Genomic DNA, 19,290 nt, shown 5'->3' with positions numbered 1-19,290 from the left:
CCGGGGTCACTGCTCCGCTCTTTATTGGGGGTGGCAGCGCCCCAAAACCGACAGGAGGGGCGGGGGGGGGAGGGGCAGCGCCCCCAGACCCCCCCCGAGGGGTGGGGGTGTCCCCGGGGGGGGCCCAGGGGGGTCCCCGGGGTTTTTGGGGGGGTCACCGGATGGCGATGAGCCCCACGTCCATCAGCTTCTGGATCTTCTGGGCTATCAGGGGGTTCTTGAGGTGCCTGGGGGGGGACACGGGGGTGTCACCCAGGGGACGGGGGGGGGACAGCTGGTGGCACCTGGGGACACCCTGGGGAGACCCTGGGGACACCTGGGGAGACCTCGGGGACACCCTGGGGACACCTTGGAACTCCTCGGGACACCTTCAGACACCCTGGGGAGACCTTGGGGACACCTTTGGGGCACCTCAGGACACCCTGGGGAGACCTCGGGACACCTGGGGACACCTCAGGGACATCTCAGGACACCTTGGGACATCCTGGGGACACCTCGGGACACCCTGGGGACACCCTTGGGGCACCTCAGGACACCTTGGGACACCTCAGGGACACCTGGGGACACCCCAGGACACCTGGGGACACCTCAGGGACACCCCTGGGACACCTCGGGACACCCTGGGGACACCTCAGGGACACCTCAGGGACATCTCAGGGACATCTCCCCTTCCCCACTGGTGGCTCTGCCTGGGCTCAGAGTCACGCTGGCACTCCTTGGGCACTGCCAGGAACACTTGGGGACACCCTGGGACAGGTGGGGACAGTTTGGGACACTCTGGGGACATTTTGGGACACTCTGGGGACATTTTGGGACCTTTTCGGGACAGTTGGGGACACTTTAGGGACACTTGCAGACACTCTGGGGACAGCTGGGGACACCCTGGGGACACTTTGGGACTCACGAGCTGCTCCAGCTGGCCAATGCCACCCTGCCACCGCCTTGGGGACCCTCAGTGCCACCCCCCAGTGCTTTGGGGACCCTCAGTGTCACCCTGCCACCACCTCAGAGACCCTCAGGGACCCTTCAGTGCCACTGCCCCCACCTTGGGGACCCTTGGGAACTCTCAGGGACCCTCGGTGCCACCCCCCGGCCCTGGAGACCCTCGGGGACCCTCAGTGCCACCCCCAACCACCTCGGGTCTCTCAGTGCCACCCACCAGCCCTGGGGACCCCCAGTGCCACCACACCACCTTGGGGACCCCCAGTGCCACTCCCTGACCCTGGGGACCCTCATGGACCCTTCAGTACCACCCCGAACCGCCTTGGGGACCCTCAGTGCCACCCCCCAGTGCCTCGGGGACCTTCGGGGACCCCCAGTGTCACCTCACCACCTTGGGGACCCTTGGGGACCCCCATGGCCACTCCCTGACCCTGGAGACCCTCGGGTCCCTCAGTGCCACCCCCCCCAGCCCTTGGGGACCCTCAGTGCCACCCCCCAGTGCCTCGGGGACCTTCAGGGAACCCCTGGAGACCCTCGGGTCCCGCAGTGCCACCCCCCCCAGCCCTTGGGGACCCCCGGTGCCACCCCCCAGCCCTGGGGACCCCCATGGCCACTCCCTGACCCCAGAGACCCTCGGGTCCCTCAGTGCCACCCCCCCCAGCCCTTGGGGACCCTCAGTGCCACCCCCCAGCCCCGGGGACCCCCATGGCCACTCCCTGACCCTGGGGACCCTCATGGACCCTTCAGTACCACCCCCAACCACCTTGGGGACCTTCAGTGCCACCCCCCAGCCCCGGGGACCCCCATGGCCACTCCCTGACCCCAGAGACCCTCGGGTCCCTCAGTGCCACCCCCCCCCAGCCCTTGGGGACCCCCGGTGCCACCCCCCGTGCCCCCCCTGCCCGGGCACTGACTCGCTGAGGGCCTGGGGGTCCTTCTGCATCTGCTCCAGGATGAGGCGCATGGCCGGGTCCCCCATGATCTGCTGCACCTCGGGGTCGGCCAGGGCGCGGCGCCGCAGCTCCTCGGGGGGCTCCGAGCGCTGCTGCTGCGCCCGCAGGCAGCGCCGCTGCCCCTCCGCTGCCTCCTGGGGGCACGGGGGGCACGGGGGGTCAGAGAGGGGCATGGGGGGCACGGGGGGGTCAGAGAGGGGCATGGGGGGCACGGGGGGGTCAGAGAGGGGCATGGGGGGCACGGGGGGGTCGGAGAGGGGCATGGGGGGCACGGGGGGGTCGGAGAGGGGCATGGGGGGCACGGGGGGGTCAGAGAGGGGCATGGGGGGCATGGGGGGGTCAGAGAGGGGCATGGGGGGGTCGGGAGTCTGGGGGGTGCCAGAGGGATCAGGGGGTCTCTGAGTGCTGCTGCCCCTCTGCAGTCTCCTGGGGGCACAGGGGGCATGGGGGGTCAGAGAGGGGCATGGGGGGGTCGGGAGTCTGGGGGTGTGACAGGGGTCTGGGGGTGTCACAGAGATTGGGGGGTCTGAGCACCGCTGCCCCTCCGCCGCCTCCTGGGGACACGGGGGGCACGGGGGGTCAGAGAGGGGCATGGGGGGCACGGGGGGGTCAGAGAGGGGCATGGGGGGGTCGGGGGTCTGGGGGTGTCATAGAGATCAGGGGTCTCGGGGGGTCTGAGCACCGCTGCCCCTCTGCGGTCTCCTGGGGGCACGGGGGGCATGGCAGGTCAGAGAGGGGCATGGGGGGCACAGGCGGGTCAGAGAGGGGCATGGGGGTGTCGGGGGGGGTCAGGGGTCTGGGGGTGTCATAGAGATCGGGGGGTCTCGGGGGGTCTGAGCACTGCTGCCCCTCTGCAGCCTCCTGGGGGCATGGGGGGCATGGGGGGTCAGAGAGGGGAATGGGGGGGTCGGGGTCTGGGGGTGTGACAGGGGTCTGGGGGTGTGACAGGGGTCTGGGGGTGTCACAGAGATCGGGGGGTCTGAGCACCGCTGCCCCTCTGCGGTCTCCTGGGGGGCACGGGGGGGTCAGAAACGGGTCATGGGGGGCATAGGGGGCACGGGGGGCACAGGGGTCTGGGGGGTGCCAGAGGGATCAGGGGGTCTCTGAGTGCTGCTGCCCCTCTGCGGTCTCCTGGGGGGCACAGGGGGGGTCACAGAGGGTCAGAAATGGGTCAGAGGGGCACACAGGGGGTCACAGGTACCCAGGGGTGTCACAGGGGGGCACAGGGAGGTCACAGGGGGTCCCAGGGGTGCCAAGGTCACCTTGCAGGAGGGGTCGAGGTCCAGGGCGCGCTGATAAACCTCCATGGCCTTGGTGTAATCGCGCATGGCCTCGAGCGCCGCCGCCTTCCGCGTGTAGCCCTTGACTGGGGACAGGGACGGGGACAGGGGGACAGCAGGGACAGGGGGACAGCAGGGACAGGGGGGGATCACAGGGACAGGGGGGGATCACAGGGACAGGGGGACAGCAGGGACAGGGGGACATGGGGGGATCACAGGGACAGGGGGACATGGGGACAGCAGGGACAGGGGGACATGGGGGGATCACAGGGACAGGGGGACAGCAGGGACAGGAGGACATGGGGGGACATGGGGGGATCAGAGGGACATGGAGACAGCAGGGACAGGAGGACAGCAGGGACAGGGGGACATTGGGGGATCACAGGAACATGGGGACATGGGGGGACCACAGGGACAGCAGGGATGGGAGGACAGCAGGGACACGGGGTGACAGCAGGGACATGGGGGGACAGGGGGACAGCAGGGACAGGAGGACAGCAGGGACAGGGGGACATGGGGGGATCACAGGGACAGGGGGACAGGAGGACAGCAGGGACATGGGGGGACATGGGGACAGCAGGGACATGGGGACAGCAGGGACAGGGGGACATGGGGGGATCACAGGGACAGGGGGACATGGGGGGATCAGAGGGACATGGAGACAGCAGGGACGGGGGACATGGGGACAGCAGGGACATGGGGGGACATGGGGGGACAGCGGGGACACATGGAGGGATGCAGGGACAGGAGGGGCATGGGGACAGGTGGGGACACAGGGACAACAACAGGGACACGGGGAGGGACACGGGGGACAGGCAGAGCAGGGGGCGGGTGAGGATGATGAGGATGAGCAGAGGAAGGGCAGGGCCTGTCCCCGCCTGTCCCCCCGTGTCCCCCACTCACTGAAGGTGGGCTCCAGCCGGATGCACTCCTCACAGTCCTGGGGGGGAAAAGGGGGGTCAGGAAGCTCCCAGGAACCCCAAATTGAGCCCTGCCCCCTGCAAACAACCCCAGCGCTTCCTCCGTGCCCCCAAGTGGCCTTCGTCCCCAAAATCCAGCACCTCTGGCTCCTCTGTCCCCAAAATCCAGCACCCCTGGGCCCTCTGTCCCCAAAATCCAGCACCTCTGGCTCCTTTGTCCCCAAAATCCACCCCAGGACTCTCAAACCAACCCTAAGTCCTTCCCCAACTGGCCCCCACGACTCAAACCCCCCGCCAGGACCTTTAAAAACAGTCACAAACCCCCCAAATCAGCCCCCAGATCTCCAAATTAGCCCCCAGGACCCTCTTACACCCCGAAAATCACACCAGGACCCTCTAATCACTCCCAGACCCTCCAAACCAACCCCCAAGACCCTCAAACCAGTCTCAAACCAACCCCTGGGACACTCAAACCCAGTCCCAAACCCCCCAGCCCCGACCCCAGGACCCCCAAACCCAGTCCCACACCCCCATCCCTAGCCCCAGGACCCCCAAACCCAGTCCCAAACCCCCCAGGACCCCCAAACCCAGCCCCAAACCCCCCAGCCCCGACCCCAGGACCCTCAAACCCAGTCCCAAACCCCCCAGCCCCAGCCCCAGGACCCTCAAACCCAGCCCCAAACCCCCCAGGACCCTCAAACCCAGTCCCAAACCCCCCAGCCCCGACCCCAGGACCCCCAAACCCAGTCCCACACCCCCCAGGACCCCCAAACCCAGCCCCAAATCCCCCAGCCCCAGGACCCCCAAACTCAGCCCCAAACCCCCCAGGACCCCCAAACCGAGTCCCAAACCCCCAGCCCCGACCCCAGGACCCTCAAACCCAGCCCCAAACCCCCCAGTACCCTCAAACCCAGTCCCAAACCCCCCAGCCCTGACCCCAGGACCCTCAAACCCAGCCCCAAACCCCCCAGGACCCTCAAACCCAGCCCCAAACCCCCCAGCCCCAGCCCCAGGACCCCCAAACCGAGTCCCAAACCCCCAGCCCTGACCCCAGGATCCCCAAACCGAGTCCCAAACCCCCAGCCCCGACCCCAGGACCCCCAAACCCAGTCCCACACCCCCATCCCTAGCCCCAGGACCCCCAAACCCAGTCCCAAACCCCCCAGGACCCCCAAACCCAGCCCCAAACCCCCCAGCCCCGACCCCAGGACCCCCAAACCGAGTCCCAAACCCCCCAGCCCCAGCCCCAGGACCCTCAAACCCAGCCCCAAACCCCCCAGGACCCTCAAACCCAGTCCCAAACCCCCCAGCCCCAGCCCCAGGACCCTCAAACCCAGTCCCAAACTCCCCAGGACCCCCAAACCCAGCCCCAAATCCCCCAGCCCCAGCCCCAGGACCCCCAAACTCAGCCCCAAACCCCCCAGGACCCCCAAACCGAGTCCCAAACCCCCAGCCCCGACCCCAGGACCCTCAAACCCAGCCCCAAACCCCCAAGTACCCTCAAACCCAGCCCCAAACCCCCCAGCCCCGACCCCAGGACCCTCAAACCCAGCCCCAAACCCCCCAGCCCCAGCCCCAGGACCCCCAAACCCAGTCCCACACCCCCAGCCCCAGCCCCAGGACCCCCAAACCCAGTCCCACACCCCCAGCCCCTCCCAGACCTTGAGGGCCAGCGGGAACTCGAGCAGTTTGGTGTAGCAGGCGGCGCGGTTGCTGTAGAGCCGCGCCTCGTGCGGGTTGCGCCGGATGGCCTCGCTGTAGTGCTTCATGGCCTGGGGGTAATCCCCTAAAACAGAGCCCTCCTCGCTCTCAGGGGGTGCCCCGACCACCCCAGAGCCCCCCCAGACCCCCCAAAACCCCCTCACACCTCGCTGGAAGCACTCGTTGCCTTTGTTCTTCTCCTCCAGCGCCAGGTCTGGGTCGATGTAGGCCAAGCGCTCCTGCTCCTTCAGGATCTTCTCAGCCTGCAGCAGCAGCAGCGATTTGGGGGTTCGGGGAGGGGCTCAGGGGGGATTGGGAACCCCCACAATGTCCCCCCACGTCACCTGCTGACACTTCTTGAGCACGTCGGGCGTGCGGTGCTCGGCCAGGGATTTGTTGTAGAAGTGCACGGCATCCTTGTAGCGCTCCTCGCGGAAATACGAGTTCCCGATCCGCGCGTACGCCCTGGGGGCACGGCGGAGTTTTGGGGGGGACAGGGACGGTTTGGGGGCACAGCGAGGACCCCCCCAAACCCTCAAACCCCCCCCCACCCCCAGACTCACTTGGCAATCTGCCTGTAATCCTCGCGGTTCTCCCGGCCCACCTCGATGGCGCGCTCGCACAGCGCCCGGCAGCGCTCGTACTCGCCCGTCTCGAAGTACACGGCTGCCAGGGGAGGGAAATTCGGGGTTCAGGGGGGGGGTTTTGGGGTTCGGGAGGTGGTTTTGGGGGGGTTTAGGGTGACAGACCTGCTTGGTTGGTGACATAGGTCATGTTGGTGGGGTCCAGCTGCTCGGCGCGGGTGTAGTGCTCCAGAGCTGCGGGGAACTCCTTGCGCTTGTAGGCGGCGTTGCCCAGCTCCTTCTCCCGCTGTGCCTGAGGGGGAACCCCAAAAACGGCTGGAATCACCCCAAATTTCACACCCAAACCTTCCCCTCATCACCCAGCTCCTTCGCCCGCTGTGCCTGAGGGGGAACCCCAAAAACGGCTGGAATCACCCCAAATTTCACACCCAAACCTTCCCCTCATCACCCAGCTCCTTCTCCCGCTGTGCCTGAGGGGGAACCCCAAAAAGGGCTGGAATCACCCCAAATTTCACACCCAAACCTTCCCCTCATCACCCAGCTCCTTCTCCCGCTGTGCCTGAGGGGGAACCCCAAAAAGGGCTGGAATCACCCCAAATTTCACACCCAGACCTTCCCCTCATCACCCAGCTCCTTCTCCCGCTGTGCCTGAGGGGGAACCCCAAAAACGGCTGGAATCACCCCAAATTTCACACCCAAACCTTCCCCTCATCACCCAGCTCCTTCTCCCGCTGTGCCTGAGGGGGAACCCCAAAAATGGCTGGAATCACCCCAAATTTCACACCCAGACCTTCCCCTCATCACCCAGCTCCTTCTCCCGCTGTGCCTGAGGGGGAACCCCAAAACCAGCTGGAATCACCCCAATTTCCTGCCCCACAGCCCCCCTCAAATTCCCCTCAACGCCCCCAAAACTCCCCCCAACCCCCGCGGGGGTCTCCTCCTGCTGCCTCCTGCTCCTCAGCTGCGTGGGACCATCCCCAAACCAATTTTGGGGACCCCCCCCCTCACCTCCTGCTTGTTCTGGGGGAGCTCCTCGGTGGGGGGGGGCTGGGAGGGGGGTGGTGGGGGAGGGGGGAGGGGAAGGGGCCTCCTCCTCCTCCTCGGCGCCGCTCAGCTCCACCCCCAGCAGCACACTCAGCGTCGTCATCACCCGCGGGTCCTGCAGCTTCCTGAGGGGCAACGGGGGTCTTGGGGGGGCTGCAGCCCAAAATCCCCAGCCCAAAAGTCCCCTGAGGGGGCTGCGCCCCAAAATCCCCTGCCCAAAATTCCCCCGAGGAGGCTGCGCCCCAAAATCCCCTGCTCAAAATTCCCCCGAGGGGCTGCACCCCAAAATCCCCTGCTCAAAATTCCCCCGAGGGGCTGCACCCCAAAATCCCCTGCTCAAAACTCCCCTGAGGGGCTGCAGCCCAAAATCCTCATCCCAAAATTCCCCCCAAGGGGCTGCACCCCAAAATCCCCATCCTGAATCTCCCCTGAGGGGGCTGCAGCCCAAAATCCCCATCCCAAAGGGGCTGCACCCCAAACTCCCCAGCCCAAAATTCCCCCCGAGGGGCTGCAGCTCAAAATCCCCAGCCCAAAACTCCCCTGAGGGGGCTGCACCCCAAAATCCCCAGCCCAGTCCCCCCCAGGGCCTTTCCCAGCCTCTCAAAATCCCTCTCAAACCCCCCTCCCAGCACCCCAAAACTCCTTCCCAGTCCCCACAAAATTCCTTCCCAGTCCCCCCAAGGCTTTTCTCAGCCCCTCAAAACCCCTCTCAAACCTCTCCAAGCCCCCCAAAACTCCTTCTCAGCCCCCCCAAACCCCTCCCAGTCCACCCAAACCCCCTCCCAGCCCCTCAAAACCACTCTCAAACCTCTCCAAGCCCCCCAAAAGCCTTCCCAGCCCCCCAAAACCCCTCTCAAACCCCCTCCCAGCCCCCCAAAACCCCTCTCAGTCCACCCAAACCCCCTCCCAGCCCCCTCAAACCCCTTCCCCAGCCCCTCAAAAGCCCTCCCAGTCTACCCAAATGCCTTCCCAGCCCCTCAAAACCCCTCTCAAACCTCTCCCAGCCCCGCAAAACTCCTTCCCAGCCCCCCAAAACTCCTTCCCCAGCCCCCCAAAACCCCTCTCAGTCTATGCAAACCCCCTCCCAGCCCCCCAAAACTCCTTCTCAGCCCCCCCAAACCCCTCCCAGTCCACCCAAACCCCCTCCCAGCCTCCTCAAACTCCTTCCCCAGCCCCTCAAAACCCCTCTCCAGCCCCCCAAAAGCCCTCCCCAGCCCCCCAAAACCCCTCCCAGTCCACCCAAACCCCCTCCCAGCCCCCTCAAACCCCTTCCCCAGCCCCTCAAAACCCCTCCCAGCCCCCCAAGCCCCCTCCCCAGCCCCCCAGCCCCGCACTGACGCCCCCAGCTGCCCGGGGTCGCTGCGCAGCGTCTCCAGCAGCCGCCGGTACTCGGGGTCCCGCAGCAGCCCCCGGGTCCGGGGGTCGGCCTCGAGCCGCGCCAGCAGGTCGGGGGCACTGAAGGGGTTCAGCAGCTTCCGCTCTGCAACGGGGGCACAGAGGGTCAGGCACCCCAAAAACCCTCCCAGGGGTTCCCAAATCCTGCTCTCAACACCCCAAAGTCAAATCTCTGCACCTCCCCGGGACCCTGAAACTCTCCGGGCCACTCAAAATCTTCCAGGGCCACCCAAAACATTCCCAGGGCCACCCAAAACATTCCCAGGGCCACCCAAAACATTCCCAGGGCCATCCAAATCCTACCCAGGCCACTCAAAAATTTCAGGGCCACCCAAAACATTTCAAGGGTCAACCTAAACCTTTCCCGGCTACTTGAAACCTCTCCAGGGCCACCCAAAACATTTCAAGGTCACCCAAAACCTCTCCAGGGCACTTAAAATTTTTCAGGGCCACCCAAAACCTCTCCAGGCCACTTAAAATTTTTCAGGGCCACCCAAAACCTCTCCAGGGCCACCCAAAACCTCTCCAGGGCCAACCTAAACCTCTCCAGGGCCAACCTAAACCTCTCTTGGCCACTCGAAACCTCTCCAGGGCCACCCAAAAACATTTCAAGGCCACCCAAAACCTCCCCGGACCACTCAAAACTTTTCAGAGCCACCCAAAACCTTTCAGAGCTACCCAGAACCTCCCCAGGCCACTCAAAACCCCTCCAGGGCTACCCAAAACTTCCCTGGACCACTCAAAACTTTTCAAGGCCGCTCAAAACCTTTCAGGCCCACCCAAAACCTCCCCAGGCCACACAAAACTTTTCAAGGCCACTCAAAATCCTTCAGGGCCACCCAAAGCCTTCCATAGCCACCCAAAACCTCTCCTGGCCACTCGAAACCTTCCAGGGCCCCCCAAAACCCATCCCAGGAGCACCCCCAGCCCTTCCAGCCCCCCGTACCCGCCAGCCTGGCCTCCACCCCGCGCAGGCCCTGCAGGAGCTGCTCGTTGCCTGGCTCCCGGGCCAGCCCCTCCTCGTAGGTGGCCTTGGCCTCCTCCAGGCGCTGCAGGAACTCCAGAGCCGCCGCCTTCCGCGAGTACCCCTGGGGACACGGGCGGGGTCACACCCCACCCTGACCCTGCACACCCTGGGACCCCCAGCCCGGCCCCCCAGGGATCCCCCACGGTCAGATCCCCCCGAGACCCCCCGGTCCTGGCCCTGCCTGACCCCATAGGGGCTGGACAAACACCCCAAATCAGCCCCCCCATAACCCCAATAGGGCTGTACTCCCCAGATCAGCCCCCTGTGACCCCATAGGGTCTGACCCCATAGGGGCTGGACAAAGACCCCAAATCAGCCCCCCATTGTGTCCCCTAAATGATCCCAGAGGGGTTAGACAGACCTCCCAGATCAGCCCCCCCACAACCCCAATAGGGCTGTGCTCCCCAGATCACCCCCCACAAGCCCTACACACCCCCTGACCCCCATCCCCCCAGGAGCCCCCCACACCCCTGTACCCCCCTGACCCTCATCCCTCCATCCCCCTTGGGAGTCCTGCACACCCCCTGTACCCCCATCCCCTAGAAGCCCCCCACAACCCCTGTACCCCCAGGAGCCCCCCCCAGACCCCCTGTACCCCCGTCCCCCAGGAGCCCCCCACACCCCCTGTATACCCCCGTCCCCTAGAAGCCCCGCACACCCCCTGTACCCCCAGGAGCCCCCCCCACACCCCCTGTACCCCCATCCCCCCATACACCCCCTGTACCCCCATCCCCTAGCAGCCCCCTGTACCCCCATCCCCTAGAAGCCCCCCACACCCCCTGTACCCCCATTCCCCCAGGAGTCCTGCACACACCCCCTGTACCCCCATCCCTCCATCCCCTAGAAGCCCCCCACACCCCCTGTACCCCCATCCCCCCATACACCCCCTGTACCCCCATCCCCTAGAAGCCCCCCACACCCCCTGTACCCCATCCCCCCATCCCCCAGGAGCCCCCCACACCCCCTGTACCCCATCCCTCCCCACACCCCCTGTACCCCCATCCCCCCCCACACCCCCTGTACCCCCATCCCCCCATATACCCCCTGTTCCCCTATCCCTCCATCCCCCCATACACCCCCTGTACCCCATCCCCACACCCCCTGTACCCCCAGGAGCCCCCCACACCCCCTGTACCCCATCCCCCCGAACACCCCCTGTACCCCCATCCCCTAGAAGCCCCCCACACCCCCTGTACCCCCATCCCCCCACACACCCCCTGTACCCCCATCCCCTAGAAGCCCCCCACACCCCCTGTACCCCATCCCCACACCCCCTGTACCCCCGTCCCCCCACGCCCCGCCGGCCGGCCGCGGCACCTTGGCCCAGTCGGGCCGCAGCTCCAGCGTGCGGCACGCGTCCGCCAGCGCCCGGCTGTAGTCGCCCAGGCGCGCGTAGGCGGCAGAGCGGTTGCTGAACAGGACGTGGTTGTTGGGGTCCCGGGCGATGGCGGCCGAGTAGTGCCCCACGGCCGCCCCCACGTCCCCCGCCGCCAGCGCCCGGTTCCCCCGCTCCTTCAGCTCCTGGGCCTGCGGGAGAGGGAACGGGGACGGGGACGGGGAGAGGAGGAACGGGAATGGGGAGAGGAGGAACGGGAATGGGAAGAGGAGGAACGGGAATGGGGAGAGGAGACACGGGAATGGGGAGAGGGAGAGGAATGGGAATGGGGAGAGGAGACACGGGAATGGGGAGAGGAGACACGGGAATGGGGAGAGGAGACACGGGAATGGGGAGAGGAGACACGGGAATGGGGAGAGGAGACATGGGAATGGGGAGAGGAGGAACGGGAATGGGGAGAGGGAGGAGGAACGGGAATGGGGAGAGGAGACACGGGAATGGGGAGAGGGAGGAGGAATGGGAATGGGGAGAGGAGACACGGGAATGGGGAGAGGAGACACGGGAATGGGGAGAGGGAGAGGAATGGGAATGGGGAGAGGAGGAACGGGAATGGGGAGAGGAGACATGGGAATGGGGAGAGGGAGGAGGAACGGGAATGGGGAGAGGGAGGAGGAACGGGAATGGGGAGAGGGAGGAGGAACGAGAATGGGGAGAGGAGACATGGGAATGGGGAGAGGAGGAACGGGAATGGGGAGAGGAGGAACGGGAATGGGGAGAGGAGACACGGGAATGGGGAGAGGAGGAACGGGAATGGGGAGAGGAGACACGGGAATGGGGAGAGGGAGGAGGAACGGGAACGGGGAGAGAGAGGAGGAATGGGAATGGGAATGGGGAGAGAGAGGAGGAATGGGAACGGGGAGAGGAGGAACGGGAATGGGGAGAGGAGACATGGGAATGGGGAGAGGAGACATGGGAATGGGGAGAGGAGACACGGGAATGGGGAGAGGGAGAAAAGACACGGGAATGGGGAGAGGAGACATGGGAATGGGGAGAGGGGGAACGGGAATGGGGAAAGGAAGAGGAAGAGAGGAAGAACGGAAATGGGGAGAGGAAGAGGAGGAACGGGGAGAGGGAGAAAGCAGGAACGGGAATGGGGAGAGGAGGAACGGAAATGGAGAGAGGAGGAAAGAAAATGGGGAGAGGAAGAATGGGAATGGGGAGAGGAAGAGGAGGAGAGGAAGAATGGGAATGGGGAGAGGAGGCACGGGAACGGGAAAGGAGGATGAGGAACGAGAGGAAGGGAAAGGCACGGAGGGAGACGAGCGAAGGGTCGGGAGCAGCAGGGTGCGAGGAGGATGAGGAGGATGAAGGTGTCAGGAGGACGAGGAGGATGAAGGCGAGAGGGAGATGAGGACGAAAGCGAGAGGAAGATGAAGATAAGGAAGGGGCGAGAAACAGACAGAAAGGATGCAGGTATGAGGAAGATGAAGATAACGAAGAAGAGAGAAAAACGGAAAGGAGGAAGGTACGAGGAAGATGAAGATAAAGAAGGGGCGAGGAAGATGAAGAAGCAATGGAGCGCAAGTGGCAGGCAGAGAGAAAAGAGCAACAAGAGGGGCGAGGAAGAAGAACGACGTGAGCAAGGCCGGAGGGATGAAGATGAGGCAGGTGAAGATGAAGCAGAGACCAAGAGAAAAAACAGAAAAAAAGAAAGAACAAGAACGTGAGGAAAGACGCGCTCCCCAGAGAACCCAAACCCCTCACGGAGCCTGAGCGCCCCTCAGCCCCCCTCAGCCAACCCGCCCCGAGCCCCCTCAGGGCCCCGCCATCCCCTCGGAGCCCCCCGAGCCCCGCTCGGGACCCCCGTGGGAGCGGCTGGGAGCCGCATCCAGCCCCGGAGCCGCCCCGGAGCCGCCGCCCGTCCCGGGACCCCTCAGGGCCGCCCCCCCCTCACCTCCTCCATGGCCGCGGCTCCGCTCGCGCCGCTCCCGCGCCGCCCTCTGGAAGCTGCTAGAACCCCGCGGCCACGCCCCCCGCGCCCCATTGGCCGCGCCGCCCCCGCGCGCGCTCCCATTGGCTGCCGGCCGCACCGCCGCCTTCCCATTGGCCGCCGCCTGGCAGCGGGGCGCGTCCCACTTCCAGATCCGCGTCAGGGACCTTCCCTCCGCGCGCTCCCATTGGACGCGGCTGCCCGGCGCTGGGCGCCCATTGGTTGAGCGCCTAGGGGACTTCTGGAATTTTCCTCTTCTCCCATTGGCTGCGGGGCGGCGCGGAGCGCAGAGCGCACGGGGCGGGGAGCGCCCCCTGGCGGCGCGGAGGTCTGGCTGGGAGAGGAGCGAGGGGCGTGGCTTCCGTGAAATGGGCGTGGTTTGCACAAAGGGGCGTGGTTTGCACAAAAGGGGCGTGGCTTGCACGGGGGACACTCGCCCGTGGCCGGTGGGAGTCACGGAGGTGAACCCGGGATGTCCCTTCGGGGGAGTGGCGGTGGAGAGTGACACACGCGTGACCTTGGCAGGGCCCTGCTGTGACCCCCCCCCCACTCCCCTTCCCCTCGTGTCCCACTCCAACCCCCCCCCCCCAAGCTCGTCCTGCCCCGAGGGGTCCCCGTGACACCACCCCCGGGACCTCCCGTGCCACCCCCACCCCTCCCGTGCCACCCCCCATGTCACCCCCACCCCAAATTTTCCCTCCCGGACCCCCCCGTCCCACGGGAAAGAGGCGCCGGCAGGAAAAGGAGCCGCTGGGTTTATTGGGGGGGGGGCGCAGAGGGGGGATTTTGGGTCCCCCTCGGCCCTCTTGGGTCGGTTTGTCCTGATTTTGGTCCTTTTTCCCCAAATCCAACGGCAGGGGCGGGGGGAGGGGTGAAGGCACCTCGCGGGGGGGGGGGAGGGGAAGGGGGGGCACAGACCCGCCCCGAAGGCGCGTGGGGGGAGGGGGGACTCACCCCGACCCCTGGGTGCTCCCCACCCCCACCCCTGTCGGGGCCTGGGGTCCTCCCGGAGGTCCCAAGGGGGGTCATGGCTGTCGGGGTCCGTCCACCCCCACCCCCCCAAATCCCATTCCTGCACCAAATCTGCCGTTCCTCCCCCCCCCCCAAAAAAAAAAAAGCCGCGGTGCCGAGAAAAAACCACCTTAAAAAACCCCAAAACGCCCCTCAATGGGTCCCCCGAAATGTCCTCAGAGCCGGGGCACGGCGCCGCGGCCCGGGAGGGGCCCCCCAAAACGGGCAGGGGGGGTGTCCCGGGAAAGAGGCCGCCCCCTCCCCCATCAGGACCCCCCTCCTCCCCCCCCACGGGGCACCTGCCCCCCCCGGTACCCCCGGACACCGGGGTGGGGCAGCGGCGGCGGCGGCGGCGGCGGGGGGTACACGGTGCGGATCCCCCCCTCCTCCGGGGGCCGCAGCGGCCGCAGCGCCAGCCGCCCCCCGCCGCCGCTTTTGGGGGGCGGCAGCGGCGGCGCCCCCATCCCCATCCTCCTCCTCCTCCTCCTCCTCCAGCACCCCCCCAGCACCCCCAGCACCACCCCGGCCGCCGCCGCCGCCGCCGCCCCCAGAGCCGCGGCCGGCGGCAGCGCCGGGGGGGCGTCCCCGGAGGGGGCTCCGGGAGAACCGGGCTGGGGGGGGTCCCCGGCGCCCGCCCGGGCCTGGGCGCAGAGCGGAGGGGCGGCGGGGGGCTCCAGGGCGGCCAGGCAGACGCGGTACGGGGCTCGGGGCTGCAGCGCCCGCACCACGTACTCGCCGCGCTCCCCCCGCACCAAGGTCTCGGTCACGGCTCCCCCCCCGGGCCGCAGCCAGCTCAACCGCAGCGACGCCCCGGGAGGGGCCGGGGGCCACCGCACCCGCAGCGCCCCGCCGGGCGCCGCCTGCACCCACAGCCCCGGCGCGGCCGCCGCGGCTCCCGGCGAGGCGGCGGGGGACGCGGCGGCGGCGGCGGCGGCGGCCCCGGGGGACGTCCCCCCGCCCGGGCCTCCCGCCGGCCCCGCGGCCGGGCTCTCGCACGCGTCCATCTCGCCCCGCAGCTCGCCCACCGGCAGCCCCCGCAGCCGCGCCGGCGCCTGGCACAGCAGCCCCCGCACCTCCAGGCGCGGCGGGGCGCGGCGGCGCAGCCAGTCCCGCAGCCAGGCCAGGTTGCAGCCGCAGAACCAGGGGTTGTTGCGCAGCCCCAGGTGGCTCAGGCTGCCCAGGTCGTCGAAGAGCCCCCGCGGCAGCGTGGTCAGGTTGTTGTCCGACAGGTCCAGCCGCTCCAGCGCCCTCATCCTGGCCAGGGCTCCGGCCGGCACGTGGCTGATGGCGTTGGCGGCCAGCGAGAGGCGGCGCAGCCGAGCCCGGGGCAGGTTGGCCGGCGGCGCCGCCAGCGCGTTGCGGCCCAGCGAGAGCTCGCTGAGGTTGCCCAGGCGGCTGAAAGTGTCGTCGGCCATGCGCTGGTTGGCCAGCAGGTTCCCGTCCAGCACCAGGCGCCGCAGCGCCGGCAGCCCCTCGAAGGCGCGCAGCGGGATGGTGTGGATGCGGTTGTCGTCCAGCCGCAGCTCCTCCAGCGCCGGCGGCAGCCCCGCGGGGACGCTGCTCAGGTGGTTGCGCGAGAGGAAGAGCAGGCGCAGCCGGCGGTTCTCGGCGAACGCGTCCTCCTCGATGCCGGCCGCCGACACCGAGTTGTCGTCCAGGTGCAGGCGCTCGAGCAGCGGCGCCCGCGCCAGCGCCCGGCGGCACAGCCCGCGCACGTTGTTCTCCTGCAGGTGCAGCTCCCGCAGCGCCGGCGGCAGGTGAGCCGGCAGCTGCTCCAGCGCGTTGGCGTACAGGTACAGCACCCGCAGCGCCGGCAGCCGGCCCAGCCGCGCCGGGATGCCGGCGTCGCCGATGCGGTTGTTCTGCAGGAACAGCGTGGTGGCCCCGGGCGGGAGCCCCTCGGGCACGGCCGTCAGCCCGCGGTCGTTGCAGTAGACGCGGCCGCCGGAGCAGCGGCACACGGCCGGGCAGGCCCCGGTGGCGGCGCTCAGCAGGGCGATGGTGGCGGCCACGGTGGCCAGCGGCAGCCGGGGCGGCCCCCCCCGCGCTGCCCGGGCTACCGGAGGGACGGGGAGGGGACGGGGAGGGGGGGCCATGGGTGGATGGGTGGCCTGTGGGAGGGGGGTGGGGGAGGTGTCAGGGGGGTGGGGGGGTGGGGGATGGCCTGGAGACCCCTCCCCTCCCCGGGGGATGAGCCCCCTCCCCAGCCTGGCCACAAGTCTTAGGCAGGACCCCCCCTCTGAACCCCCCATTAAAGGGGGCCCAGGACCCCCAGCCTGGCCCTAAATGTAAGGCAGGACCCCCCCTCTGAACCCCCCATTAAAGGGGGATCAGGACCCCCTACCTGGCCCCAAATGTAAGGCAGGACCCCCACCAGCACCCCCCATTAAACGGGGCCCAGGACCCCCAGTCTGACCCCAAATGTAAGGCAGGACCCCCCCTCTGAACCCTCCATTAAAGGGGGACCAGGACCCCCAGTCTGGCCCCAAATGTAACGCAGGACCCCCCCTCTGAACCCTCCATTAAATGTGGCCCAGGACCCCCAGCCTGGCCCAAATATAATTCAGGAACACCCCCCCACCAGCACCCCCCATTAAAGGGGGCCCAGGACCCCCCACCTGGCCCCAAATGTAAGGCGGGACCCCCCCTCTGAACCCCCCATTAACGGGGGACCAGGACCCCCAGTCTGACCCCAAATGTAAGGCAGGACCCCCCCTCTGAACCCTCCATTAAATGTGGCCCAGGACCCCCAGCCTGGCCCAAATATAATTCAGGAACACCCCCCCACCAGCACCCCTCATTAAAGGGGGCCCAGGACCCCCCACCTGGCTCCAAATGTAAGGCAGGACCCCCCCTCTTTGCACCCCCCATTAAAGGGGGATCAGGACCCCCAGCCTGACCCCATAGAAGGGGCAGGGACCCCTCTCCCCCCATTATAGGGCACCCCCCGAATTCCACCTTAAGTCCGCCTTGTAGGAGACCCCCCCCACCCCACATCCAAGGCAGGGACACCCCAAACCCCACCCCAAAATCCAGGGGGGTCCCGTCCCGGCCACCCAGGTGTGCCGGGGGTGGGGCCCTACCTGGCTCCTCTCGGTCCTCGGGGTCCTGGTGCGAGGCCGTGGCTACCGCGGCTACCGGCGCCGGTGCTCCATGGCCCCCCCGCCCCGCCGGGGGGGCCGCTGGGGTGGGGAGGGGGCATCAGCCGTGGGGGGGGGGTCCTCATGCGACAGCCCCCCACCCCCCTTGCTGTGACACCCGCCAGCACCCAGGTGTCCGGGCCTTTCCCCCACACCCCCCCCGGGGGCCAATTAGCAGCGTGGCTAATGAACCCCCACTCATTAGCAGCACCTCGTTAGGGACCCCCCCCCTCCGGGACCTTGGTGCCCCAGGGACCCCCTTGCGTCAGCCCCGGCCTCGCGGGGGGGGGGGTCAGGTGCCACCCCCAGGTGGGGACACAGGTGACACCCCCCACCCCTCCCCAGTGACCCCCCCCGTGAGCCCTGGGGGGGTCGGGGGGGGTTTTGGGGTCCCATGGAAATGGGGGGGGGGGGTCGCTGCCTTAAACCCTGATCCTGCCACCACCCCCCCCCCCCCCCATCCTGGAGCATCCTCCACTCTCGGGGGTCCCGGGGGGTTTTTGGGGGTTCTCGGGGGGGGTTTGGGGGTTCCGGGGGTGCTGCTGGGAGGGGGGGGGTGTTTTTTGGGGGGGGGTCAGGCCCCCGGGACGCTCGGGGCCCTCTTCCCTCCCCTCCCCCCGCAGCCCGCCCGGACGGTCCCTCCCCCCCCCCACCGCTGGAGCATCCCGGGGTACCGGGAGGGTTTGGGGGGGTCCCGGTGGGATTTGGGGGGGGGCTCAGGGTGGGGGAGGGCTGCGCCTCAGTGTCCCCCTCCTCTCCCGGACGCCTGGGCCCCTCCCCCCGGGCTGGCTGGAGCATCCCTGGGCAGTGGGGGCGGGGACACGGCGGATTTGGGGGGCTGGGGGGGGGTCGGGAGGGGTTGGGGGGGGGTCCCTGGTGTGTGTGTGGGGGGGGTCGCTCCGAGGGGCGGCGGGAGGGAACGGGCCCCGCTCCGGTCGAACGGACCCTCCCCCCCCCCACCCGGGCCGGAGCATCCGCGGGTAGCGGGGCGGGAGGGGGAGGGGATGGCGGAGGGGCTGGGGGTCCCGGGGGGGGTCCCGGGGGTCCTTACCGGGTGGCTACCGGCCGGCGGTGCGGGCCCGGCGGCGGCGGCGGAGGCTGCGGGCGTGGGAAGGCGGCGGCAAAGGGGGGGGGCCTGGGGAGGGGGGCCGGACCGGGACCGCCCCCCGGTGCGGGGGGATTTGGGGGGTGGGATGGACCAAACCGGGCCGGGACCGCCCCCCGGTACCGGGGGATTTGGGGGGTGGGATGGACCAAACCGGACCGGGACCGCCCACCGGTACCGGGGGATTTGGGGGTGGGATGGACCAAACCGAACCGGGACCGCCCCCCGGTACCGGGGGATTTGGGGGTGGGATGGATCGGACCGGGACCGCCCCCCGGTACCGGGGGATTTGGGGGGTGGGATGGACCAAACCGGGCCGGGACCGCCCCCCGGTACCGGGGGATTTGGGGGGTGGGATGGACCAAACCGGGCCGGGACCGCCCCCCCGGTACCGGGGGATTTGGGGGGTGGGATGGACCAAACCGGACCGGGACCGCCCCCCGGTACCGGGGGATTTGGGGGTGGGATGGACCAAACCGGACCGGGACCGTCCCCCCGGTACCGGGGGATTTGGGGGGTGGGATGGACCAAACCGGACCGGGACCGCCCCCCCGGTACCGGGGGATTTGGGGGGTGGGATGGATCGGACCGGGACTGCCCCCCGGTACCGGGGGATTTGGGGGGTGGGATGGATCGGACCGGGACCGTCCCCCGGTACCGGGGGATTTGGGGGGTGGGATGGATCGGACCGGGACCGTCCCCCGGTACCGGGGGATTTGGGGGGTGGGATGGACCAAACCGAACCGGGACCGCCCCCCCGGTACCGGGGGATTTGGAGGGTGGGATGGACCAAACCGGGCCGGGACCGCCCCCCGGTACCGGGGGATTTGGAGGGTGGGATGGACCAAACCGGGCCGGGACC

General features: G+C 68.3%; 2 protein-coding genes across 2 annotated transcripts; both read right to left on the bottom strand.

Moving 5' to 3' along the window:
- Positions 1–6: 6 nt before the first annotated feature.
- Positions 7–14,201, bottom strand: LOC146764802 (stress-induced-phosphoprotein 1-like). Its single transcript, XM_085563641.1, is given in 16 exon segments — positions 7–227; positions 1,857–2,029; positions 3,158–3,261; positions 4,079–4,115; positions 5,757–5,881; positions 5,963–6,059; positions 6,141–6,261; positions 6,360–6,462; positions 6,546–6,672; positions 7,389–7,454; positions 7,456–7,549; positions 8,763–8,904; positions 9,766–9,907; positions 11,164–11,373; positions 13,009–13,650; positions 14,127–14,201. Coding segments are annotated over 16 exon segments (2,331 nt in total). The 3' UTR covers positions 7–154.
- A 95-nt stretch (positions 14,202–14,296) lies between these two features.
- On the bottom strand, positions 14,297–18,452 carry LOC146764801 (leucine-rich repeat transmembrane protein FLRT1-like). The gene is made up of 3 exons (XM_085563528.1): positions 18,375–18,452; positions 17,267–17,365; positions 14,297–16,294 (listed from the first exon to the last, which is right to left on the bottom strand). Exon 3 carries the CDS (start codon positions 16,277–16,279, stop codon positions 14,450–14,452), a length of 1,830 nt encoding a protein of 609 aa, XP_085419654.1. The 5' UTR covers positions 16,280–16,294; positions 17,267–17,365; positions 18,375–18,452; the 3' UTR covers positions 14,297–14,449.
- Positions 18,453–19,290: the final 838 nt, after the last annotated feature.

This window comes from Lonchura striata, chromosome 31, assembly GCF_050655825.1.
Source record: "Lonchura striata isolate lonStrDom1 chromosome 31, ASM5065582v1, whole genome shotgun sequence".
Taxonomy (NCBI): Eukaryota; Metazoa; Chordata; class Aves; order Passeriformes; family Estrildidae; genus Lonchura; species Lonchura striata.
The sequence above is the reverse complement of the archived record's forward strand: the minus strand, read 5'-3'. Positions and strand labels throughout refer to the sequence as shown.

Excerpts from the sequence above, each read along its gene's own strand:
- LOC146764801 (XM_085563528.1), bottom strand. The coding sequence starts at position 16,279 with ATGGCCCCCCCTCCCCGTCCCCTCCCCGTCCCTCCGGTAGCCCGGGCA.